General features: G+C 36.7%; 1 protein-coding gene across 1 annotated transcript; it reads right to left on the bottom strand.

The window, feature by feature from the left end:
* Window positions 1–497: 497 nt before the first annotated feature.
* On the bottom strand, window positions 498–24588 carry LOC112046050 (sodium/calcium exchanger regulatory protein 1). Its single transcript, XM_024082510.2, has 4 exons — window positions 24428–24588; window positions 3498–3664; window positions 1709–1819; window positions 498–813 (listed from the first exon to the last, which is right to left on the bottom strand). Exons 1-4 carry the CDS (start codon window positions 24495–24497, stop codon window positions 763–765), a joined length of 399 nt encoding a protein of 132 aa, XP_023938278.1. The 5' UTR covers window positions 24498–24588; the 3' UTR covers window positions 498–762.
* Between the last annotated feature and the right edge of the window lie 460 nt (window positions 24589–25048).

Genomic DNA, 25048 nt, shown 5'->3' with positions numbered 1-25048 from the left:
TCAAGACTTTCTATTAGTAAAAAAACTTTAAAAATTGGTTCAATAGATCTAGAGTTACCTCTACAACCTCTATCTTTATAATATTAGTATCGAAGTACTTAAAAATAAATATCTTTCTTTCTTTTCTTTCTTTCTAAGTGTAGATAACTATTATTATTTTGTGCACATACCTATTAGCTACCCATCACTCGATCGCTTCAATAACTTCTAGTCTGTTGTGTCTGCGTTAAAACCATGTTATAACAACACTTTACAGGTACTTTTTGTACAGATTTGTACAGTACTCTGGCAAGTTCGTTGATGAAACTACCATGTTTCGCGGGCGACGGGGGGAAGGACTGCGCGGGTGTGAAATCGTGCGTGCGGGGAAGTGAGGTGTATCAGTCGTGGGTATTTCATTCATCGCCCCCGACCCGCGCGGACCTTCGGGATTGTTTCGAACGAAGTCGCCAAGCTATAGGAGGATCTCACAATACAAACAAATGGAAATAAAACACTTTATAAAGTAAAAAAAGAACTTTATTTAAATATGCACTAAAACTTATACAACAGCTGTAACGTTTTATATATCCCATTCATACTCTAGCTTTGGTAGTTCGAGAACCTCGCAGAACAAACTCTAAGATGTTACGCTTACAGTCCAAAATCGCGTGTGCGTTTCCGATATAATCCTAATCATTATGAAAATAGTTGTGTTTATTGGGTACATTATATAAAATAATAGGACATAGTAAAGGGCACAGCCCGGCAGTCTTGAAAAGCTTATTGTACTTTGTACACTCGGGTGCAGGTGACGTCGTTTGCGGTCATGGTCTGTAACAAAAAATAGTTGTTAAAATAATAATAAATAGGTCTGGTATTATCTATTTGGTAATACCAGATAGGAAGATCATTGTCCTCAAGTCCGGTGGCCAGTGGTGAAATCAAGAAATCAGTTTTTCAATATACTCTGTTGTTAATACTTCTGTGGTTCCTATTGGCGTAGCGTGCCCTGTATCAATATTAGTTGGGGGCCCAATATGAAAGGTAAAGTTTTTTGGTAGTACCTATGAATATACATATATGAGTTATATTATAGGTTCTTCAAACCAAAGGAGATTATGGATTACATTTTACTAATTTTAGTTTTTACACGTAAGGGGCCCCGTATCATTGATACGGCTGACATGGCGCTAGCTACGCCCCTGCTACTACTAAATTGTCGAGCTTGGTTGCTCTTAGTTTAGGATTTTATAATTTCTATTTTATCTAGCCATCGACTATTTACTACCCAATCGTCAAAGACGTAACGACAAGCTATTTAGCGTTTCGGTACGATGCAACGTAGAAACCGTCAGATATATGAGTAGAATAAAGTTTTGAAGTTAGTCCGCTTCCATCTTAGACTACATCGTCAGTTAACATCAGAAGATGAAGAAGGGGAGTGTTAGTCGACTGCCAAAGAATTCCTTAACCTTAACACCACTTGGTCACAAGTCCAGGGCTCTTCTCGGAGTTTTTCCCTCTGCTACACGATGCTGCCGTCCAATACTCTAACCCCAGTAATACCTATAATTAGTGATTCGTAACAACCACTGAACCAATGAGGCAATCCAAAAAATAAAGACTGGTCATTGAAATATAACTTTTGGATACAAGGCTGAGCGCCATACATAAATTCCCCAAAGTAAATCCGCCACTGCCCTACAGTAGACTTTTGTATACTTACAGCCTTCAATTCTTCGGGTCCAAATTCCCTGACGTAGTTGACGACGATGCCGTCCGCGGCCGTCTGCGTCTGCTTCAGTGTGTTGGCGTCAATCGTGCACACCGACTTCACCTGGAAATTAACACGAAACCCTTATTACGCAACTGTTGACCTTCGTACCATAAAGTAAATAGATTCGCATCGCACGTATTGGACGCATCGCATTAAATGAATTTAGATTGGTGCGATACGAACTATGCGGATCTGTGGACGCCTACCATTAGTCTAACTTTTTCTACGGTCAACTTGAGCGAATCTTTATTTCTGACTGTTTATTTGTTATATTTTTATTTGTTGTAGGCTCCATATAAGGCACCTCGGCGAGTGGACGATCGCAGAAGCTCTGTCAGAGTCAAGCGAGGGGTAGAACAACGGAGAGAGAGAAACATCTCTCTAAGGGAGATTCGGGAATGGTGTCTGGGACTGAGTGTATCAGTCCTGACTCCTGACATAGACACCCTCGTGACTGTGGATGAAAACCAGGATGACATTGAATATCAGGGACCTTGTCTTCTCCTTGTGATTGTGTTCCCTGAGAAGCTTTTTCTATGTGAGTGCGATGACATAACATTGCTGGCATGGTAAAGGACGTTTTTCGGGCGTCTATATCTACAGTTGTCTACAGTTGTCAGGTCGCCGAAATTTAAAGCCGGACAGTCCAGTTTGGCCTGACTTTTGGGTAAAAAGCCCAGACAGCCTACATTATTTTTACATCATTTGTGTACATCAGTATTAATAGGTACGACAATTTTTTTAATGTAAAATCCAGCATACATGATTATTACCGTAAATTTTGTTCCCACACACACTCGTCGTTCACTCGTTTGCTAAATGTAAAATCTAACAAAAGTTGGATAAGCCGGACACCTTTTATTTTGACCGGACACGGAATACAAAACCTAACTATGTCCGGCTTTATCCGGACACCTGGCAACACTGTCTACAGTCGGTGTTTTTACGGTATGGCTATAGTTGCTCAACATCTAGTTGGTTGAGGTTAGTAGCGATCCTATACCTACGTTCCCAAGTTTCTTGCGTAAGTGTCTAAGTGGCTTATCACACACAGCATTTACAAGACGGAGGTCCTGGGTTCGATCCCCGGCTGGGCAGATTGAGATTTTCTTAATTTGTCCAGGTCTGGCTGGTGGGAGGCTTCGGCCGCGGCTAGTTACCACCCTACCGGCAAAGACGTACCGCCAAGCGATTTAGCGTTCCGGTACGATGGCGTGTAGAAACCGAAATGGGTGTGGATTTTCATCTTCCTCCTAACAAGTTAGCCCGCTTTCATCTTAGACTGCATCATCACTTACCATCAGGTGAGATTGTAGTCAAGGGCTAACTTGTAAAGAATAAAAAAAAAAAAAAAAAAAAAAAAAGCTTCATGTGTATATTGTAAACCTGTGTGCTGTGTTATTAGAGCCGACATAGCCCAGATGGATATGACCTCTGCTTTCGATTCGGATGGCGTAGGTTCGAATCTGATCAGAGGTATGCACTTCCAACTTTTCAGTTATGTGCATTTTAAGAAATTAAATATCACGTGTCTCAAACGGTGAAGAAAAAAATATCGTGAGGAAACTTGCATATATGAGAATTTTCTTCAATCTGAGTGTGTAAAGTCTGCCAATTGGTCGAGCGTGGTAAATTGGCCTAACCCCTTTCATTCTGAGAGAAGAATCGAGCTTAACAGTGCCATATGGGTTGTTAATAATAAAGATGCTGTAATTAAGATCATGATTATGGAACCTACCTTGGCACCGTCAGCACGCTCCTCGTCGAACTCTTCTCCGGGCTTGAACTTCATTTCCGTGGTCTTGAAGGTGGATGACGTCACCAGGATGTAGGAGTCGCCCTCCTGCTTCAGCTCCACCGACGGAGTCACGGCATTGGCCGCTTTGCGAGTGATGAGGCCGACGCCTGGAACAGAGAAACTCTTGTCAATATGGAACAAATATACCTTAAGCTACTAGAAACACTATAACATAGGTAATGATGGATTTATTTTAATATCATCTGCGAAAAGCCGATGAACCCATGCGACATTATCATTCAGGGTCTGATAAAATACTCTCTACGTACGTTTCACCCTGAAACCGGAGCATCCTCAGGAGATGTTGACTCTACAACGTGCAATTGCAATTGGGTGACGTTGTCGCATGGGTTCGTCGGCTTTTCGGGCTTTTCGCGGATGATAGCAAAATAAATTAATTATTATCTATTCATGATGAACTTCCGCAAAGTAACGCCTTCTTCTATCCAACACTATAATTGGATGCTAGATATTATTAAGTAAGTAAGTAGGTATGCAAATATGATTTAGAACTAGAGTTCTTTGCGCTAAAGCTCGTCCAGCAGAAGCAAGTAGTCATTATTATCAGTCTTATCATCATTGCCATTACATGGTCCGTTGGCATATTCTTTAACTTTTAGTACCTAACTGTATAGTGGATAATACACGAAAATTACCATCTAGCTGTTGTGGGTAATTATTAACTCACGTGATTTCGTATTCATTATCAATGTATCTATTGCTAACTGATACAAATTACTAGCATGTTTGACATTGTGATTTTCGTTAACAATGGGGCTTCATGGAATATATTATTGATTTCATGTCAACTAAATTTGATTAAATAGAGACAAAAGTTAGTAAAGGTCAGCAGGGATCCCACCGTATAAAAGAGAGGAACTCACAAATCACATCTATCCGATATTGATTTATTATAGAATTGGGAAAAAAAGCATTTCTAGCTTGGATCGGGTTCGATGTCCGACTAATGCGAAGTGAGGCGACAATATTTTATACATCCGGCAAAAAAACGGATCCCAACATCCGGCAAGTGGAAACGGGTTGTAGCCAACGACATTATACATATAGTACAGTTGTAGCCATGTTGTAGCGTGTTATTCAAATAACTGTAGTTACCTAGTTCTTTCATAAACTGGTCAAAATTCTCAGAAGACACTAGCTTATACTTCTTTCCAGTATAGAGAAACATTATCCGCAGAATTATAAAGAAAGTTGAGAAAATAGCCACAAACCGCAGACCTTTCGCTTTGACCGCAAATGTCAGTTATTTTAATTATAACGTCAAATGAAGTCATTACAGATAATGAGTTATTTTCTTGTTCTCAGAGGAATTATTAATAATTTTATGAATGCAGCAATATTATCACATAATTAATGTTATAATATAAGGGGCTCTTGCAACCACAAATACTCCTGCGCTAATCGAGCCGTCAGAAGTAATTCGGGATGATGGCAAGGGACGCAATGGTGTATGCGCGGTGGATTTACAAGACGGAGGTCCTGGGTTCGGTCCCCAGCTGGGCCGATTGAGGTTTTCTTAATTGGTCCAGGTCTGGCTGGTGGGAGGCTTCGGCCGTGGCTAGTTACCATCCTTCCGACAAAGACGTACCGCCAAGAAATTTAGCGTTCCGGTACGATGTCGTGTAGAAACCGATAGGGGTGTGGATTTTCATCCTCCCCTAACAAGTTAGACCGCTTCCATCTTAGATTGCATCATCACTTACCATCAGGTGAGATTATAATCAAGGGCTAACTTGTTGTGCTGGTTAATTGGGAAATGGGGCAGGCCCTAATGTAGGACGCTACATGCGTTGACACATTAGCACCGTGTCAAATCAGGGAGACGCAGTGTCATAAAATTCCTTCATACCATTTCACCGCGGCTAGTTGCCTCGACTGGTGACAGAAGAGCTGGCTCATTTTTTGCGCAAAGGATATACCTGGCTTTCCAGCACAGAAATGTAGCCAGTTTTCTTGCCACTTATAAGGCTTAGCTAAGGGTTAGCTTAAGTTCGTCATTGTATCCTAGCTCAATAAAAAAAAAGTCACATAAGTTTGAAACAGTTTCAGTGCAATAATTTGAAGGAAGCATTAGGTAGGGGTGCTTATCGTTCTATTAGATTTAGGAATGCTGTTAGGCCTAAAGCTCGTACTCTGTGAGGTACGGAAGAATGGGAAAATCGTTTGAGTCTTCAGACCTTGCCCTTAAATTAACAAACTCGGAAGTTTGCCAGAGCAATCGATTTGTCGCGCCATGGTAACTAGGTCACCCCCAGTATGTGTTCTAATACGCGCGCGCAAAATTCAGTTTCTCCCGCAGGAAACATGGATTTTCCGGGATAAAAAGTAGCCAATTTTTGCTCAGTAACCTTCTCTTTCTTTCAGTGAAAGACACATTAAAATTGGTTCAGACATTCAATAGATTATAGTCTGGCAAGTTTATAGATGACACTCCCATGATATGCGGGCGACGGGGGGAAAGACTGCGCGGGTGTGAAATCGTGCGTGCGGGAAAGTGACGTGCATCAGTCGTGGGTTTTTCATTCGTCGCTACACGCTCCCCGACCCGCGCGGACCAATCGAGTGTTACGAACGAAGTTGCCAAGCTATAACCTGATGCTGACAAAAAAGTTTAAAAAGTTTGTATGTGTTTTATAGTAAAGATTTAATTTATCATCATTATCATTAGCAACCTATATTCGGCTCACTGTTGATCGAGCTCGAGTCTTCTCTCAGAATGAGAGGGGTTAGGCCAATAGTCCACCACGCTGGACCAATGCGGATTGGCAGACTTCACATACGCAGAGAATTAAAAAAATTCTCTGATATGCAGGTTCCCTCACAATGTTTTCCTTTCACCTTTTGTGACGCGTGATTTTTAATTTCTTAAAATGCACATAATTAATTGAAAAGTTGGAGGTGCATTTCCAGGACCGGATTCGAACCTAAGCCCTCCAAATCGAAGGCAGAGGTCATATCCACTGGGCTATCATGGCTCTCTAGCTTTATTCAGTTATTTTGAAATTACATGGCTAAGTACCTTGTACTTTCAAACACTTGACCATGAAATATGTATTGATATACCTACCTTACTAATCTTTTATCAGTTAACTATTGATTGATTTAAAATAACTATCAACAATAAATTATGATAACTAGATAAGCATATATTTTTAGTTTTTATCAGGTAACTATTGATTGATGTACAACAATAATCATAACATTAATCACGATACACATCTAGAACACGGTCTTTAGAAATCACAGATTTAACCATTGGCTTACGTTAATCCACGTTTAGGTAAACGATATCACTAAATTAAGTGATATAGTTTTAATATCAAATTATAATTATTACAAGCGGACGCCCGCGACTTCGTTCGCGTAGAATTTATTTTTCACACATCCCTCGGGGTCCATGGATTTTTTCGGGATAAAAAGTAGCCTGTGTTGATCCAGAGTAAAATCTATTTCCATTTGAAGAGTTTGTTTGTTTAATTGAACGCGCTAATCTCAGGAACTACTGGTCCGATTTGAAAAATTCTTCCAGTGTTAGTTAGGAAGGGTTATATTATCCCCGTTTTCTTGCGGGAACGGGAACCACGAGGGTAAAACCGCGCGGCGTCAGCTAGTAAGCTGTTATAATGAATGAACGACAATACCTTAGTCAAGTGTGCTCGTTTCAATCTTTCACTAGAAATAGCATCAGCATTCAATTATTTTGTTTGTGACCCGAGTGCGGAAATGTCCCTTAGATGTTCTCAATGAAATAATGCAGCGAGTCCATCGTTCATATTTCTGAGAAATAAATAACGAGCCTCTTAACTGGCTTATCCGTGCTACCGCATTCTTATGGTGCATTGTTTATGGTTGACAAACTGTACTGTAGGTACTCTATCTGTAAGTACTTCGAACAAAACTAAGTATTATTCTTATTAATTTATTATGAAAAAACGGCTAAAACTTTTTTTTTCTAAAAGTTTCGAACCCATACTCAGCCCTCAGTCATGAGCATGAGCAAAACGTCATATTTGTAATACTTTGGTACTAGGTACATATTTTGTGTATTAGTTGTTATTAACTGTTGACGAATCAAACGTGTTAATATTTAGTTAAAATTACTTGCAGTAAATCCGATTTACGTTAGGGTCATGGAATATCATGTCTCGAAACTTAGTCCAAGATTAAAACAAGTGCGGTATGAAAAATAATAACCATAAATTATTTTATTTTTTCTGCACTAGTAAGTGCAGTGTTGGTCGACCCCCCACCAGTTGGACTGACGACATCAATCGAATCGCAGGGCTTCGCTGGATGCAGGTGGCTCAGTATCGTGATGTTTGGTAGTCCTTACAAAAGGCCCATGTCCTGCAGTGGACGTCCATCGGCTGACATGATGATGACGATTTTATTCTTTATTTTCGAAGACCTTTCTATCTTTACTTACTAATATAGGTATTAGTGTAAATAATATAAAGCTTCCTAAAATAACGACAACTAATGAGATCAGAAGTTATTCGAAGACTATCTTTACTTTACTAATATAGATATTAGTGTAAATAATATAAAGCTTTCGAAAATAACGACCACTAATGTGATCAGAAGTTATTCGAAGACTATCTTTACTTTACTAATATAGATATTAGTGTAAATAATATAAAGCTTTCGAAAATAACGACCACTAATGTGATCAGAAGTTATTCGAACTTACCTTAATTGCAAAAAGATCAAATACAGATCTTTTTTTTTTCAAGTTGGTTAGCCCACCTAAGTAAATATAATTATGCAAATAAGCATGATTAAAATTATTACGAGTAGGTACTCGTTCCTATGTAGTCCAATTTGAACATCAGCATAATCTTATAAGGACACCACGTGCATCTCTCGTTTCATTAACCTTAATTATTTCACCGTTGAATAATTGTAAACACCGTTAGATAGATAGATATAGGTAATCTATCTCGTGAGATCGTGAACTGTCGATAAATAGTGAACTCCAATACCTACTCTTAAGAACTAGAAGTTGAGTGACTCAGAAACCAATGGTTAGGTTAGGTATTTTGTTTATTTGGGAACGAACGTACAATTATTTAAAAAAAAATACCCTACAATCTACCGAATATAAAATCTACTGTGCTGTAAGCGTTATGTTGCGGTTCACAATCTTTTGACAGTTCACAATCTCGCAAGATAGATTATAATCTAACGGTATTTACAATATTATCCGTGATTCATAATCATCCGGGTTCCGGACGGTTAGCTGTAGCTAGTTAAATAATGCCCGGATATTTAAGTTTTCGCAATAATATAATATCCTAACAATGGGCGATACAATCATTATCAAAACAATAACACGGGTTACGGATACTGTTTTAGCCCGCCATTCGATAGAAACATCGTGGTGGGTCTAAGCTCCAAATAGCCCTCCCTTATAGTAGAGAACCCTATGTACAACTAACTGTAAACTACTATGTAAATCCACATTGAACCAAGAGTAATAGGTATAAGGTCTAATAATAAATCAACAATTCGCTGTAAAAATTAAAAGCAAAATATCTATTTTACACTAATATATAATACAATAAGCTTTACCATTGATCCTGAAAACTGTATAGTCAGTTTTCAGAAGCAATAGTACAGTTTACAGAATGAATTCATATTATAACGGTTGATGTAAGTGACGTGGACTTTTCATCGCTATCATTTCAATCATAAATGAATCAATATTAAAATATGTGTATCGCTATTGGTCGGCGAGTGGGCGCGGCGGCCGCCCATTGGTCGATACAGCGTGGCCCCATGTAGCGTCAAGGACAACGACCTATGAATTGGAGCAATTTTTCAATTGAAAAACCATTTCTATTGAAGTTTTTGTCAAACAAAACGACAGTGACTTGTGACTCACGAAACATAGTTATTGAAGAGTGCCAGAATTATGACGGTTATTTGACTGCGATATAAAACTAAGGGCTGTCACTACATCAATGTAAAATACATATCGATGTATGTAATTTGACTACGGTATAAATCTAAGGGCTGTCACTACAATGTAAAATAATACATATTTACATTGTAGTGACAGCCTAATAATACATATTACATTGATGTATGTAGGTCCTTACAAGTCTTAGATTTTATGATATTATTTACATTTATTAATTAATTAAACTTGACGTTTTAGAGGTGCTTGTAAACTGCCTACTTGAAATAAATGAATTTTGATTTCAAAAAAAACGTTGTAATATTAGTAGAAGTACCTATTCGTATACTTACATAAAAGCAAGTAGGTATGTAAAAGGAAAAGGTCTTTGCTTATGCATAAGGTAAGTTTAGATTTAGGAATGAGGAGTGATATTATGTATGCAATATTTTTTCTATACTTCAGAGTGATACCTAATGCCATCAAATCGACACTTAAAATATAGCAATTCTCGCAACTCAGTTTTTCTATCGTAAAAAGTTGTGAGATCCATGTAATCCATTCAAGTCGCTTACTTTATTCAATGCGTTGCGTAATGAAGGGATCTTCTGTCTCAAGGTATTAGGTACGTAATTATAGCTAGTTACGTAATGACTTGAGAGTTGAGACAAAAGATCACTTAATTACGGACTCCATCTATATCCCTAACAGCATCTTATAGTGACCATGTCAATATCAAAAATCTTTTATATTTTAAAATACATAGATTGACGGATTTATTATAAAATTAACATTGATTGACAGATATCACGAGTACCTAATAGAAATTAAATTGCATGAAACATCGTCTACCATATGTAGGTACTACTTACTTATTCAAGTGTGTAATAAACAAACAATTTTTATTGAACATTTTATGTATAAGGCCACGTAATATGTCGACAATAAGGTAATAAATGTGATAAATAAATAAATGGTACGTGCACTCTATAAATAAGTACATGGTACGGTCCAGTTGGCGCGACAGATGAGTTATTTCGCTCACAAAGTTAATGTATTGTACACACAGATTATAGAATAACAGGCAGATAGAGCGCACGGATAACGGCAGTGATGCAGTGATTCCAAATACAAATTCAAAAACTAATACAATACAGTCAGTACGATACAAAGCGTCGTATCAGTAATTTTCAATATTGTTCAAAAAAATGGCGTCTTATGTTTTTAAACATTTTAAAAACTGTTCACAAAAACTAAAAAAAATTAGATGGATTAGTTTTAATAGATAGTTATTGATTAATTATTTATTAGTCTATTATTATATTAAATTACATAAGTAATTGTTGTTAGTGAAATACAAATTACGAAAAAAGTTTGTAGTTAGTATATGGTAGACAGCAACATTATGCGAAGGTCAATGAGTCGATTCAGGGTTTTCATGGGTTTGATTACATGGGTTTCACATTATGGGTTTCATCGTACTCATTCTGTATCATTCTCTAATCTGTGATTGTACAATGGACATTGATCTTACATCTGTATTTAGAATCATTCATATTTTGTTATAAATAACTACTATGCTATGTATGACTCAGATTAAAATGATAGCTGTAGTTTATTTATTTTACGATAAGTTAGTCCTTGTCTGCGATCTCACCTGATCAGACTCAGACAAAGATTTTATACTATAGATATGAATCTGAGGCGATATCTACTTAAACAAATAATACCTAAATATTGTCTACAATGTCGAGTTGTGTGTTCAGAAAGTGTAAAACTATATTCGTCGTTATCAACTCATATTCGGCTCACTGCTGAGCTCGAGTATCAGACTTCACACACGTAGAGAATTAAGAAAATATACTTATAATAAAACTGGTCGAATTCTATACATTAAATCGACGAGAGATCATCCACGCAGACCCTCACGGGTCTCGGGGGTTACCGGCTGGCGGCTCGGCGATGGCCTCTTTCGGTGGTTGCAAACCGGTAGACAAGCTGAAGTTTCCCAGATTCTCTGTCTACCGAGTGGACCACATATCACCGACAGGGACTTTCGGGGTTGCCTATCGGGGTCTAGCAGTACATCAATTCGCAATTTGAGATTTTACTTATACCATTTGTAACAACAAACGTTGGCGTGGCATAAAGTACGCCAGCGCCATCTATCATAGATAATTAAAAAGTGCCCTAAGTGTTCTACACAAGGAAACTTGATACAAAGTATTGCACTACGTCAGCTCATATTAAAGGAAAACCACACGAAAACCGCTATGTTCTAAAGTTTCATCACTTTACAACGGAATACAAAACCAACTTTACCTCAATATTGGTCCTGTTCTAGAATCAGTTCAATGTTTTAATACATTATTTATTCGCATAACTGAATAGATAACCGATCGGACACCTGATACCAAGTAGGTATAGCATTAATAAAAGTAAAAAAAAAAAAAAAATTCGATCGGCAACGAAGTTTTTTTATTCAAAACTAGCGGACGTCCATGACTTCGTTCGCGTGGAATTCTGTTTTTCACAAATCCAAACCACCATTGAACCATGGTTTTTTCCGAGATGAAAAGTAGCCTGTGTATTAATCCCGAGTAAAATCTATGTAAATTTGAAATTTCAGCCAAATCGCTCCTTTAGTCGCAGGGCAGAGGAGGCACAAACATACACACACGCAAACTTTCGCCTTTATATTTTTAGTGTGATTTAATATAGCGAATTATAATTTATCTAAAAAAGCCTCCAAACCAAAAAGTTATAAGACTAACAAAAAGAAACAGTGCCTTGTGAACCCTACGCTTACATAAACATTTTTCTTTAAAGAAAATATGTATAAAACGTCCTAACAGTTACTGTTACATACCTACTTTGAGATTGTATGTGTGTGCTTAACGCTTTTTCGTAAAAAAAAAACATTGTAGTGAGTAAACATTTAACATTTGATAGTGGTCGTTAATGAATGTAACACTATCACCCTATGGTCGCCTACCCCCATTGAAGCAGCGTGGTGGGTCCAAGCTCCATATCCCCTCTCCTATATGGAGGGAGACCTTGTGGGTCGTTAAAGTAGGCTGATCATAATGATGAGTGTATAAATCAACCTCCTATACCCTTCAGATGCCCTAGTACTTTGTTTCACGCTTTTGCGTTACGTGACGCATTCTGTCAATTCTGTCAACTGTAACCCATAAAAAATCTTTGTTCTAACAAATAAAACGCAAAGCAATTATTGATAAACAATAAACTGCGTGTTTCTATCATAATTCAGTAATACATCAATATTAAGAAAGCACAGTTTTGACGCAGTTGTGAGTCAGTACCGGACAAGGGGTCACAGTGAACCTCAACGAGCCGTCTCGGATCTTATTGACTGAATTGAAGTTGATTGCCGACCATTTGCCGACAATTGTCGACGACCAATAGAAGCTAATCGTGCAACTATGTCGGGATATTCTCATGCGATCCTTAATTATTTGACGGGATCGTCCGACAATCGGTTTTGTTACCTTCTTAGCGCTTTCCGCTTTCCGTACCGTCCATTCTTCCTCTATTAAATAAATGCAATCGGACGACTCTGACGTCCAATCCTTCAATAATAAATCATTCCGTTTCAAAACATCGACTCATTGGGTAACTGATTCTCTTGACGCATTATTTAGGACCTAGCTGATCCGGCAATCGTGGTTTTGCCATATTCTTTCATAGAATACTAAAAACGTATTGAAAATGAGGTTTAAAAAAAAGAATTTTCAAAATCGGTCCACAAATGACGGAATTATCGCTGGATATACATAAAAAAAAAAAAAAAAAAAAACATACATACAGCCGAACGTAGAACCTCCTCCTTTTTGGAAGTCGGTTAAAAAAGAAAACTAAGACCCATACCTACCTACCTCTACGAAATATATATAAAAAAAAAACATTAAAGCTGGGAGTCATTTCAGAGAATTGAAATAAAAGTTCTGATAATTACATTAATGATCATTGAATCAAAACCACTTCCAAACTTGGTTCCAAACATACAACAAGTGATTGGTATTACAAAACTTAAATAAATATAAGCAGCTAGAAATAATAAGATAGGTATGCGACAGTAGGAAATTAATTTCCAAATATTAGAACTCATTGAGTTCATTAAAGATGTAAACAAAATAGTAGAGCGTGATTATTATGAGTAGAAATACGAGAGATCAAAATGTATATTGTAATTAATTGATATAAATGAAAAACTGAATACGCACTCAGTCTTAAATGTACACAATTTAGAAAACAACGTTTGAGAATTGGCAAGTCTATGATAGAAACGGTGTGGGTGTGTCACTTCTTACAAATCAAAAGTGAAAAGTGAAGAGTACATAAATAAGTCTAGTGTTTAGCATAAGGGGTGGACCAAAAATTGCAATATTTAATAATGAAATCTAAACATTACAGCAATGGTAAACAAGACGTTGATTTGATCTAGATATGATAAGTATTTGATGCTAATTTAGATTTATCGAAAACTGGATTTCAATTTTTCAAACGAAATGTTTAGTGCTCGCGTTAACGCAGAAATTTAACCCCATATTAGATAAAGAGGGCTTGGCAAAGATAAAAGTCAAACGATTACAAGTCAAACATAACAATGATGCATACAGATAAGATCATTATCTGTTAAAGTCGTTATCATTGGTGGCAGATGAATTGCTCATTGTTCTAGCTGGCGTGCTAACCTATCATGGAATAATTCTTACGCGCACAGTTGCAGAATATTTACATAATGTCATTGGACTTGCAACCTTACGAATCAAGCTGTATTTGCATTCGTGCGCTTCGTAAGATTGCAAATACAACTTCTTTCTTGAAGAATGGTTGGTAATTGGTGTTAAGTATCTTGATTTTTTAAATACTTAAGCAATCTCATTCTATAGATCTATATGATCAGCGTAGTATTTTTTATCAGTCTCACCGTTGACCCTACCTATAGTCTTTTGATTGCTATTTAATTAAGTCCGTTTGATCGTTTAAGTATGTATTTGTTACATGCTTTGCACGTTTCAAAGTAGTTGCATTTCCATGTTACATTTTATCTCTGTCAGAATAATATGCTCCATCAATTAGTTAATCGACTTCACTACTAGGTACTAGTTCGGTTGCATTAATTAATTATTGACTTGTTCATGTGGTAATACTTCGAGCATGGCTATCTCCGTTGTCAATAAGATCCATAAACATTATCATGGCATATTTATTACTTCGCAGCATTAGTGCTATCAACATAATATTAAATTTTATATAATACCCTCCTTCAAACTTCAAACGAAATTTTATCTCTAGGGTTATTATTAGCATATTTACAAGCAATATTTGTAATTTTGTGCTATCGGTAACCAATATATTTTTATCAAGCTCGATTTTAGACTTTCGATTAAGGTATAAATTAGCAATGTCTCTAAAACTATGTATTCCAATTATATTACATTTCAAAATTTTACATTCTATATATACTTAATTTTATATACAATAATATATCATCAATCAAATTAATAACATATCTGAAACCATGTACATATTTATCAAAGAACAATTCTGCCTTTTCTTTGATTTTAAGAATACCCTAAAACAAAGTATCTATTCTACAGGTAGTATCTATTCTTAGGTTAAATATTAAATTTTATTCTTTACTTTTGTATCTCAGAAAAATATCTTTTATGTTGTGTAACTTACTGTTTAAAATTTTTACGCCTCCGGGTACATTTTTTATTGCATTTTCTTTCTTTCTAAGCGTGTCACAGCCCTGACCGCCAACTAAAATTACACTCGTTGAAGCGAGAGTCCGCACAAAGTCCAAAGTTTAAAATATGTCTACAAATCGGTTCCTACCTATCTGCCAGCTTGTTATGTATGCATTCGTCATTTACAGTTCACAAGTCGATGAAGAATACATTAAAATAAAACATAGGTTCTCAATATGGACGATACCGCCATTTTTATAAGCGTTAGAGACTTTCAGGAAGCAATAGGAGTCCCTATAAAGTAGGTAGCAAGTAAGGAGATCCACAAAGCTAGGCCCTGATGGAGGGGAAGGGGGGGGCATTTGCCTAAAGCGGCTAAAATCACTTTAACAGACAGACATTCGAGAGATCTTACAAGGGTTCCGTTTTTGTACGTACATATACGTTCAGTACCGTAATAAAAAAAAGTAGTTTTGGCGATAGAAAGGACGGCAAAATTTATTTTTACCCGGAGTGGCGAAATTGCTGGAACAGGCCCTGCACGGAGCAACTAAAATCAAAATAATTCAGCGAGTTGCGAAGCTGAAGTTGAAGTGGCAATGGGCGGGAATTTAGTTATAGTTCTGGGTAATTAAAAATGCTAGACTGTCGACCCCGCAACAGATGGCGCAGTTTTGGTCGATTCCGAACCCCCACTTGCCCGACAAATTAGGTGGTCCGATACCAACAAGCAGTTGACTTTTTTTTATTCTTTACAAGTTAACCTTGACTAGATGTAACTGAGAGCCGCTAGATGCTGGAGCTGGAATGAAGTTTAATAAAAAAAAAACCTAAAAGCCGCATTATATTATAACAATCAATTTTGATAATTATTGATTTCTAATACAAGAAAGTTACAGATTATTTTTTTGTCAGTTGCAGATTATCTTTTTACACTAATATCCTGATAAGAACTGCCAAAATGTGGAATGCCCTTCCGGCGTCTGTATTTCCTGACACGTATAATTTGGGCACCTTCAAGGCAAGAGTGAATAGGCATCTTCTAGGCAAGCGCGCTTCATCTTAGACCTCATCATTGCTTTCCATCAGGCATGATTGTGGTCGAGCGTAAGCCTATACTTCATTAAAAAAAATATCCAAAATTACTGTAGAGTTATTTAAGTTAGATTGGTTCTTTAAATCGAATGCCTATCAAGTTTGAACGAATGAACTTACTTATATGATTTTATAAAAATATGTATAAATCCAAGTCCACGCGAACTTAGTCGCAGGTAACAACAGTTACAAAGTAATTTAAAAAAAAAACAGCAACATATTAAACAGATAAGATATGACATGATTAGTTAAGCCGTAAAAGTGCTATAAAATTGTTGCAAGTGCATGCAAGGTGACCCTTGGCGTCTCAAAATGTTGTGTACCTAAGTAGTATCACATATCTCGAAGTTATCTTAAGTTACGTGCCTGATAACGAAGGATGTGGGCTTAAGGTGAAAGCTTCCTATCAGTGTAATTTGTGAAAATATTCCGCGTACTAAGCGGTTTATTTCCTCATTCCAGCTTTTTTGCCCATCACCTTCAAACGGGGTATCTTCAAGTCAAGAGTCCCTCAAGAAGGAGTTTGACGGCCTCCGTGGCGCAGTAGTATGCGCGGTGGATATACAAGACGGAGGTCCTGGGTTCGATCCCCGGCTGAGCAGATTGAGATTTTCTTAATTTGTCCAGGTCTGGCTGGTGGGAGGCTTCGGCCGTGGCTAGTTACCACCCTACCGGCAAAGACGTACCGCCAAGCGATTAAGCGTTCCGGTACGATGCCGTGTAGAAACCGAAAGGGGTGTGGATTTTCATCCTCCTCCTAACAAGTCAGCAGCAGCCCGCTTCCATCTTAGACTGCATCATCACTTACCATCAGGTGTGATTGTAGTCAAGGGCTAACTTGTAAAAGAATAAAAAAAAAAAAGAGTCATCTTCTAGGCAATGAATCATTGCATCATCTTTACCATCAGCCAAACGATTGCTTGAACATAATAAAAAGAAATGAAGTATAAGTAGGTACTATATACCTACTTATACTTCAATCGTATACTGTACCTACTGTATACTGTATAGCTAGGTACTTACTTATACATCAATAGTGGTTTTTTACCACGCTATCGGATGCCATATAGTACCAAATTAAGCCGAAACTAATCGAATATAGGACCTCACGGTCATAGCACCGCTTACAATTCTGAGCTAGAGAGATAATCAGTTAAGTGATTAAATTTTTATCATAAAACGTCTTAATACTGCAATTTTGGAAAGTTTTGCAACACACTCGATCATAAAATTGATAACAGCTATCAGAAATTGACGGGCCACTATAACTCTAACCGCAAAATTATCTATACTAATATTATAAAGCTGAAGAGTTTGTTTGTTTGTTTGTTTGATTGATTGAACGCGCTAATTTGAGGAACTACTGAACCGATTTGAAAAATTCTTTCAGTGTTAGATAGCCTATTTATCGAGGAAAGCTTTAGGCCTATATATACATATATTATCCCCGTATTCCTACGGAAACGGGAACCACGCGGGTAAAACCGCGCGGCGCCAGCTATTTTACAATAATAGGTACAGTATGCGGCAAACTTCTTGCCCTTTATGGACACGTGGCTACAAAGCACTGCCCTGTACTCATTAACCTGAGGCGTAAGTGTATTGAGCCTCATATGCCTGCTAATTTCATTAGTAACCATATTAAATGGTTGCTATTAAAATTTTTCTTGTAAGTAAAATCCTAATAACATATTTTTAAAAACCCGGAATTCGAATCCTGGACCTCGTTGTCCGTAGCTGAACCAGCTAACCACGGAACCAAAGAGGCAGTTAAGTTACGTATGTTATAACTACTTAACTTTTTACTCGTAGTTATAACATACGTCTGTTTGCGTGGTCCGAAACCAAATATTAAGAACCGACCTTGGCTGAAATTCCAGACGGTGACGTTTTACGCTTCAAAGAACACGTTAATGCGGCAAAAAATGATCTCCAAAAAACTGCAAGGTAGGTATATTATTTTAAGTATCTTATTTTAATGGCGCGAAGCTTAGTTGTTATATTGTCTGACTAACCTAAAGTTAAAGGAGAAACCCAGTATCCACACAAACTCGGGCGTTAATTATTCGAATAATACAGAGCTAAAAATTGACCATAAATTAGGACAATTAAGGAGAACTCATGAGGCCAAAGAAATCTATATTTGCCTAATTAGTTAAATTGCTTGTAATCAGTTAAACAGGTGGGCAATAATGTAGGTTAGGCAAAATATTTAAAAACGGATACAAAGGGAAATAAAGAACATGAATGAAACGGAGTTTAAGAAGAAGCATTTTGTAGGACGAATACTTGTAGAAGGGAATTGCTGCTGAGTTTTCGAAGAGTTTGCTATCGTAGATAGAGAATCGACGTGCCACTAGGCTACAGGGGCTGCTCTATTATAGGCGATGGTCAATGAATAATCATAATTATAAAAAAGTAACAGAACCTACTAAAATAAGCTAACAATTCGAGCATAGTTACAATAATGCGATCTTCAGAGGATGACCATCTCCGTGAAATTGGTTTTTTTGCTCGCGTCACGGTCGTGCGAGCCTCATGTATTGGTGCCACCTTATTACTATCCGTTTGCAGTTTTGCGCCATTCCGGTATCTCGATTGTGTCCTAATAAAAACTTTTTTTTAATTCGCTAACTTTAATATATTAGAACTTAAATACGCAAGCGATTATTGTGAAAAAAAAATATAAATGTAGCCTCATGTATTGGTGCCACCTTTATTAGTTTGCAGTTTTGCACCATTTCAGTATCTCGATTGTGTCCTAATAAAAACTTTTTTTTTAATTCGCTAACTTTCACGTAAGTATAACATAAATACGCTAGCGATTATTGCAAAAAAAAAATTGATAAAGTGTCGCTTACTATAATTTGGCGGTCATATGTCCGATTAGTAAGTACCTCCCAGTGTTGTTCCTAGCAGATTTTTTTTTTAAACCTTTAGAGGAAAATGGCTCATTGCAGACACGTCAAGGACATACCTAGAACCTACAGAGAAGATCAAAAAGGCACCTTTTATTTAGAAAAATGCTAACGGCAATTAATTAAATCAAACAAAATCTGCAGCAAGCGAATACTCGAATAGTCAGATAGTCAAAAGCTGGTAATTATTTTGAATGCCGTAGATCAAGGTTTCTCAAAGTGGGGTACGCGAACCCCTAGCCATTCGACGACAAGATTTACGTAACTGACACTAATTCATAATTAAGTTTAAAATTGTCCAAAATTACTACTAACATTGAATCCATTTGCGACAAGAAGCAAGCACACCCATCACATTATTATTACAAAGACATTCCTTTTGGTACTTTATGTGCTATCTTTTATTCAAATAAAAACTTTATTTTCTTCAACAGTCAAATTTATTTTTTCTGTGGAAGGGTGGGGGGGGGGGTTCCCCCCCCCCCCCATTAGTTTGTTAGTTAGTCACTTGGAAATTTTAACAGGGGTTCGTGGAGCCGAAAGTTTGAGAAACCCTGCCGTAGATAAAGTGGGATGAAGAAAACTTAAGAAATCTTTTAGGTACGTACAGCTAAAGTTCGTACGAAAAAGTTGAATAAAAGTTAAAACATGAGCTCAGACCTTCGAGTTCTTAACAAGGAATCATTCATTGCTTTATCTTATTTCTTGCTAAAACACCTACACTGTACAGCATTATCAAAGATTCCATTAAATCTGATAGCATTCGTTGTATTTTTTGTGTGCAGTCTGCTTCTTGCTAACTAGGATGACAGTTTTATAAATTATTACTAGTTTTTCTACGTGGCAATATTTCTTTTTCAGTGATACAGTACCTATAAATTTTTTGTAACCATATTATTGAATTCAACGTTCTAGTGCAGTTGATCAAGAAGGTACCTATCTATAGCATAAAAAATCTTTGGTAGTTATTAGTTGAAGTTGTAATGTTAGCCGTTTAGCCTTAGTTTTAAATACCTATTAAGTATCATCCGGGATATAAAGGCCAAGAGTTTCTTTTGAGAGAAAGTAACGATTTGGAATTAAAAGAAAACATCTTTTGAGGTTAACATAACACCTAATTCAGTCAAAGCTGTTTCATTATCTGATTTCCGCTCCATTGTAATAACGTAAGCCGTGTAATAAAATTATGTAAACATTTCGAACTATTGACATTGCACTTGGCACCGAGTAGGGAAGTTGATAATATTTACAAGTTTACAACTTGTTTCGACTAGACGAAGACATGTGGTGTTTAAATACAAGTCGTAATGATTAGATTAGAATTAGGTAAATCAGCAAATAAACTATGATAATGACATGCTCATTCCTGGTCTGGCCTGCGACGGCCAGACCTTTCATTCTATAAAAGTTCTGGGTTTTATTAACAGGTAATTTGTTTTAAGTTTTAAGTACCTATTACACAAAATATCAAAAAACTTAAAGTTTAGTAGATATTGCTCCAGAAATGGGAAGATGTACCTACCTTCTATTTTTTTAATTCAACGACTAGCTACTAAAGTTACACTAGCATATTTCTCGTTCCTGTGGAAAAACGGGCATAAAACATATGACACTAACAAATTACGTGACTTTCTATTGGTAAAATAATTTTTAAAATCGGCTCAGTAGAAACAGAGATTACCTCTTCAATATTTACCTATAAATTAAATATATAAATTACCGCTTCATTGAAATGGTTCTGCAAGACAACGCATTCCACTATTGCATTAATATGAGTATTCGTTCCATACTGATTTTATAATTTTAATTGCACTTCGCCAAGGTACAAAGTCGAAACACAGACTTCTTTTTTGAAAATTCCAATGCCCAAACTGCAAACGGGCCAAAACTGGTTGTCAGGAATTGCTTTTTCCTTTTGCAACCCTAAAATACCTGTAGTGTTACCTGTAGTGATGTAGGTACACGATTTTATTAGTTTCATAGGTAGATAGATATTCATTCCGTGCCACGGAGTTTTTGACAACCCTATAATACGGTTTTATTGGCATTGGAAACAAACAATAATGGAGCCAGCCGTGGTGTCGCCTTTGGAGTAATAATATATGATTACTTGTATTGATTAGTGGCAGGAGTAAAAATTAAAGGCCCAATTTGGAACAATTATGTACCCATAACCCAGCCATTCACTTGGCTACGTGGAAACTATTCGAAAAGATAAAGATCAAACTTTAAGGGTCTCTAGCGAAGGGTCGTCAGGAAACTAAGGGTCAAGCGATTGGAGACATAAGACATAATAACAAAAAAATACATTTTTCAACTTTCAGCCTATGAGGTATGTTTGGCCACTGCAGGCGTTCTCCATCTTATGAGTGAATTAAGAGTGCAATTTGACGAAATTATGACTTTCGTTCTGATAATAATGTTAGGCAAGCATGTAACTTAATTAACAACCCATATTCGGTTCACTGCTGACCACGAGTCTCTTGATCCTAAGGCCTAATCCCTCTCATTTTGAGACTTAGCCTTAGTCCACCTCGCTGGTCAAATGCGGCTTGTTAGACATCACACACGTAGATAACTAAGAAAAATTTCAGGTATGCAGGTTCCCTCACAATGTTTTTCTTCACCATTTGTGACACGTGATATTTAATGTCTTAAAATCCAGTTATGTGCAGGCGACCCCGCACCGGAAAGCACAGTGTCGACCCCCCACTAGATGGACCGAGAATATAAAGCGGGTTCCAGGGAGCCGCTGGATGCTGGCGGCTCGAGACCGTTGTACTTGGAGGTCCATGGTAAAGGCCTATTTCCAGCAGTGGACGTCTATCGGCTGATAAGGTAAGTTAGGTAGGCACATAACTAAAAAGTTGGAGATGCATGCCTCGGACCGGATTCGAACCTACGCCCTCCGAATCGTAGGCAGATGTCATATCCACTGGGCTATCACGTCACTAGATTACTTACATGACATGAGATTTACTTACATGACATGTATACCTACCTGAAAATACATTTCAAGGTTGAACTGCAGACTTGCTAAATACCGAACAAAGCTGTCTACTATGACATAATCTGACTGATTCATGTGCGATAATACATTGCTCATGGAAGAAGCGATATACTAATTATATAGACCTACTCACTACTCATTAGGTATAACCTTGGTAATTAGGAATTTTTTACACTATTATTATAGTCCTTCACGGATGCATTTCAATATGAAAGGACAACGGGCACTATTACTCGATTTGTGAAGTCATCGATTCGGATGAATTCTACGACGGATTCGGATGAATTAGTCTTATACATAGATATAATTTTATACTTCCTTTTATTTTTTGTTATAATAAGTTTAGGTTAGGTTAGGTTAGTTTAGGGTAGGTAGGTAATTACTAGTAACTAACTAGTAATTTAAATATTATTAATAATATTGTATTTAGTTAGTGTAAATAATTGTAAAAGTAAACTTAAGTTGAAATAAATATTTTATCATCCTTAAAAAAAAGTCGCGTACAATAACGAAATTATATATATCCCACTTTTAATTTTAAATCTAAAAATACATTATTTTTAAAAAAATGTTGGCACTACTTATTCTATCTTTTCCACTCAATTTTATATCTCTATGGTATATTTTCATACTTTGGAGCCTGTTGTCCTTTGTAAATATTCTACCTACCAATTGGATCAGAAAAACAGGTCAAATCTAATACATATATATCTACTCATACCATAGGTTCCGTTACTAGTAGTAGAAGAAATGCTTTGCACACAATATCGAACAAAAAAAAAATAAAAAAGAATAATTAAATCTAAAAATGAGTATGCAAAGGCGGCCTTATTGCAATCTCTATCAGGCAACCCCTGACGACAGCTAGCTAACCGACTCAGTCGAGTAACCGGCTAAATGACCCCATTTAAAAACTACGTGTCACGGTCATTTTTGTCGCACTCCTCCAAAACGACTTGTCCGATTTTAATGATTTTATTCCTCCTCTCGATTTTTTACCTTTCGCAATTTTTTAGCGCGATTTTAGTTTTAATATTAGGCCAGAATAACTTAATATAACAATTATAGATTCTATAGAATAAGGCTGGCTACCTACCAGAGTCTAAACAACCCGATTCCTCGCGGCTAAACTTTTAAAAATCCGTACATACTCGTAGGTACATTCATAAATATTTTTTTCTACAATACTCATAAACGCCTGCACGTATGTCTAAAAACACATGACCGGGTTACGTACCTATTACAATATTTTAGTCTTCGCTACTGCTACCTACCCAAGTGTATTGGTAAGCTTAAAATTGGTATTGGCTTAAACTTTGGACTTTACTTTTGCTTTGAAATATCCAGTTTATATTTTTTTATAAGCCCTGAATTTGAAACCATACCAATAACCATAATTAGATTTGCAGACTTATCGATAAACTTGATCGTGTGTGACTGCCTTAATACACGAGGAGACTTAGGTATAGCTTAATTATAAGGTACCTAGGCGATAAGATATAATGATACCTTGAAATTACATAAATTATTATTAAATATAAACAATAAACTGCATGGCAACTGGCAATAAGAAAGGAATTAAACAATTTAATAAAGGTACCTACGTAGTTAGTTATTTCTTCTTGTAAATAATATATTTTCAAGCGAACGCAGTAAATGGTTTGGGTTTGATATTTTCATATAATATAATACATACCTAGTTATACATAAAATTATACAGATAGTAAAGTATCAGTAAATCAATACCGAAAAACAAAAACCAACAGCGTAAATAACTTGCAAAATAGGGTAATTATATAAATAGCGGCCCTTAAATCTAACCGAGATCGAATTCAATATTATAAATCTTAAAACATCAAAAACTAACAGTAATTGAATACATTTTTAATGAAATTGCATGAAACTATTTCAGTTTACCTTCATTTGAAAATAAAACCCCCATTTCCAATAACGAATTTAATTGTGGTACGATAAACACGTGTTGTGAAAAGTAACGCTGTGCAATAGAAAGGGTTCTAAACTTTCCTTTATTGTAAACCTTGAAATAAAACGATTTAAAACCAATAATTTTACCGTAATTCTTCAGTTAAACGCTTAAAAGAAGAATAATGCCGGGTAGCGTGGTTAAGTAATTAGCGAAAGCCGGCCGGCGTCGCATCTCATTGGAAATGTTTCTAAAATTAAAAATACGTATCAAAAAAACTCACCAATCGCCTTCATGAACTCGTCGAAGTTCTCCGAGGAGACCATCTTGTATTTCTTGCCAACGAAGTCCATATTTTCAAATTAAAATCTGTTAGGTAAAAGTAGAGGAAACTAAATGTGTTCTCGCGCTACCGGCTATAACTAGAATGAATGTTGGCGGCGTACACGGACCGGAATACTTGTCGGGCCGGTTCATATGCGCATGCGTATTGAACGAACGGAACGCTATTGAATGAGAGAACGAGGTGAATGAACTGATAAGTTTAATCTCGCGGTGGGGTGACCATATATTTATGATATAGTTACAGGCCGCGAGGGTGCCTGTCAGATTGGCTTATTCGTTCATTTGTATCATCAGTGCATGAGTACACTGATGTAATTCACGCACAACAAGGCAATATGATATTAAAAGATATTTTAATGGCGTCTGCCTTTTTTAAATATAAAAGGATACGTCGGTATTCGATTTTATTTCAGTCAATGAAAGTAAGTATAGAGTACAAGGCCGGGTTCCTCCCGCGAGCAAATTCAGAGGAATCCTTATTATGACGCTTAAGTCTTGAGATATAATCACAAGTCGTAATTTTTTTTGTTCGATTTAATATGTAGTAAGTATTTTGACA

This window comes from Bicyclus anynana, chromosome 8 (genome assembly GCF_947172395.1).
Source record: "Bicyclus anynana chromosome 8, ilBicAnyn1.1, whole genome shotgun sequence".
In the NCBI taxonomy this organism is placed as follows: domain Eukaryota; kingdom Metazoa; phylum Arthropoda; class Insecta; order Lepidoptera; family Nymphalidae; genus Bicyclus; species Bicyclus anynana.
The sequence above is the reverse complement of the archived record's forward strand: the minus strand, read 5'-3'. Positions and strand labels throughout refer to the sequence as shown.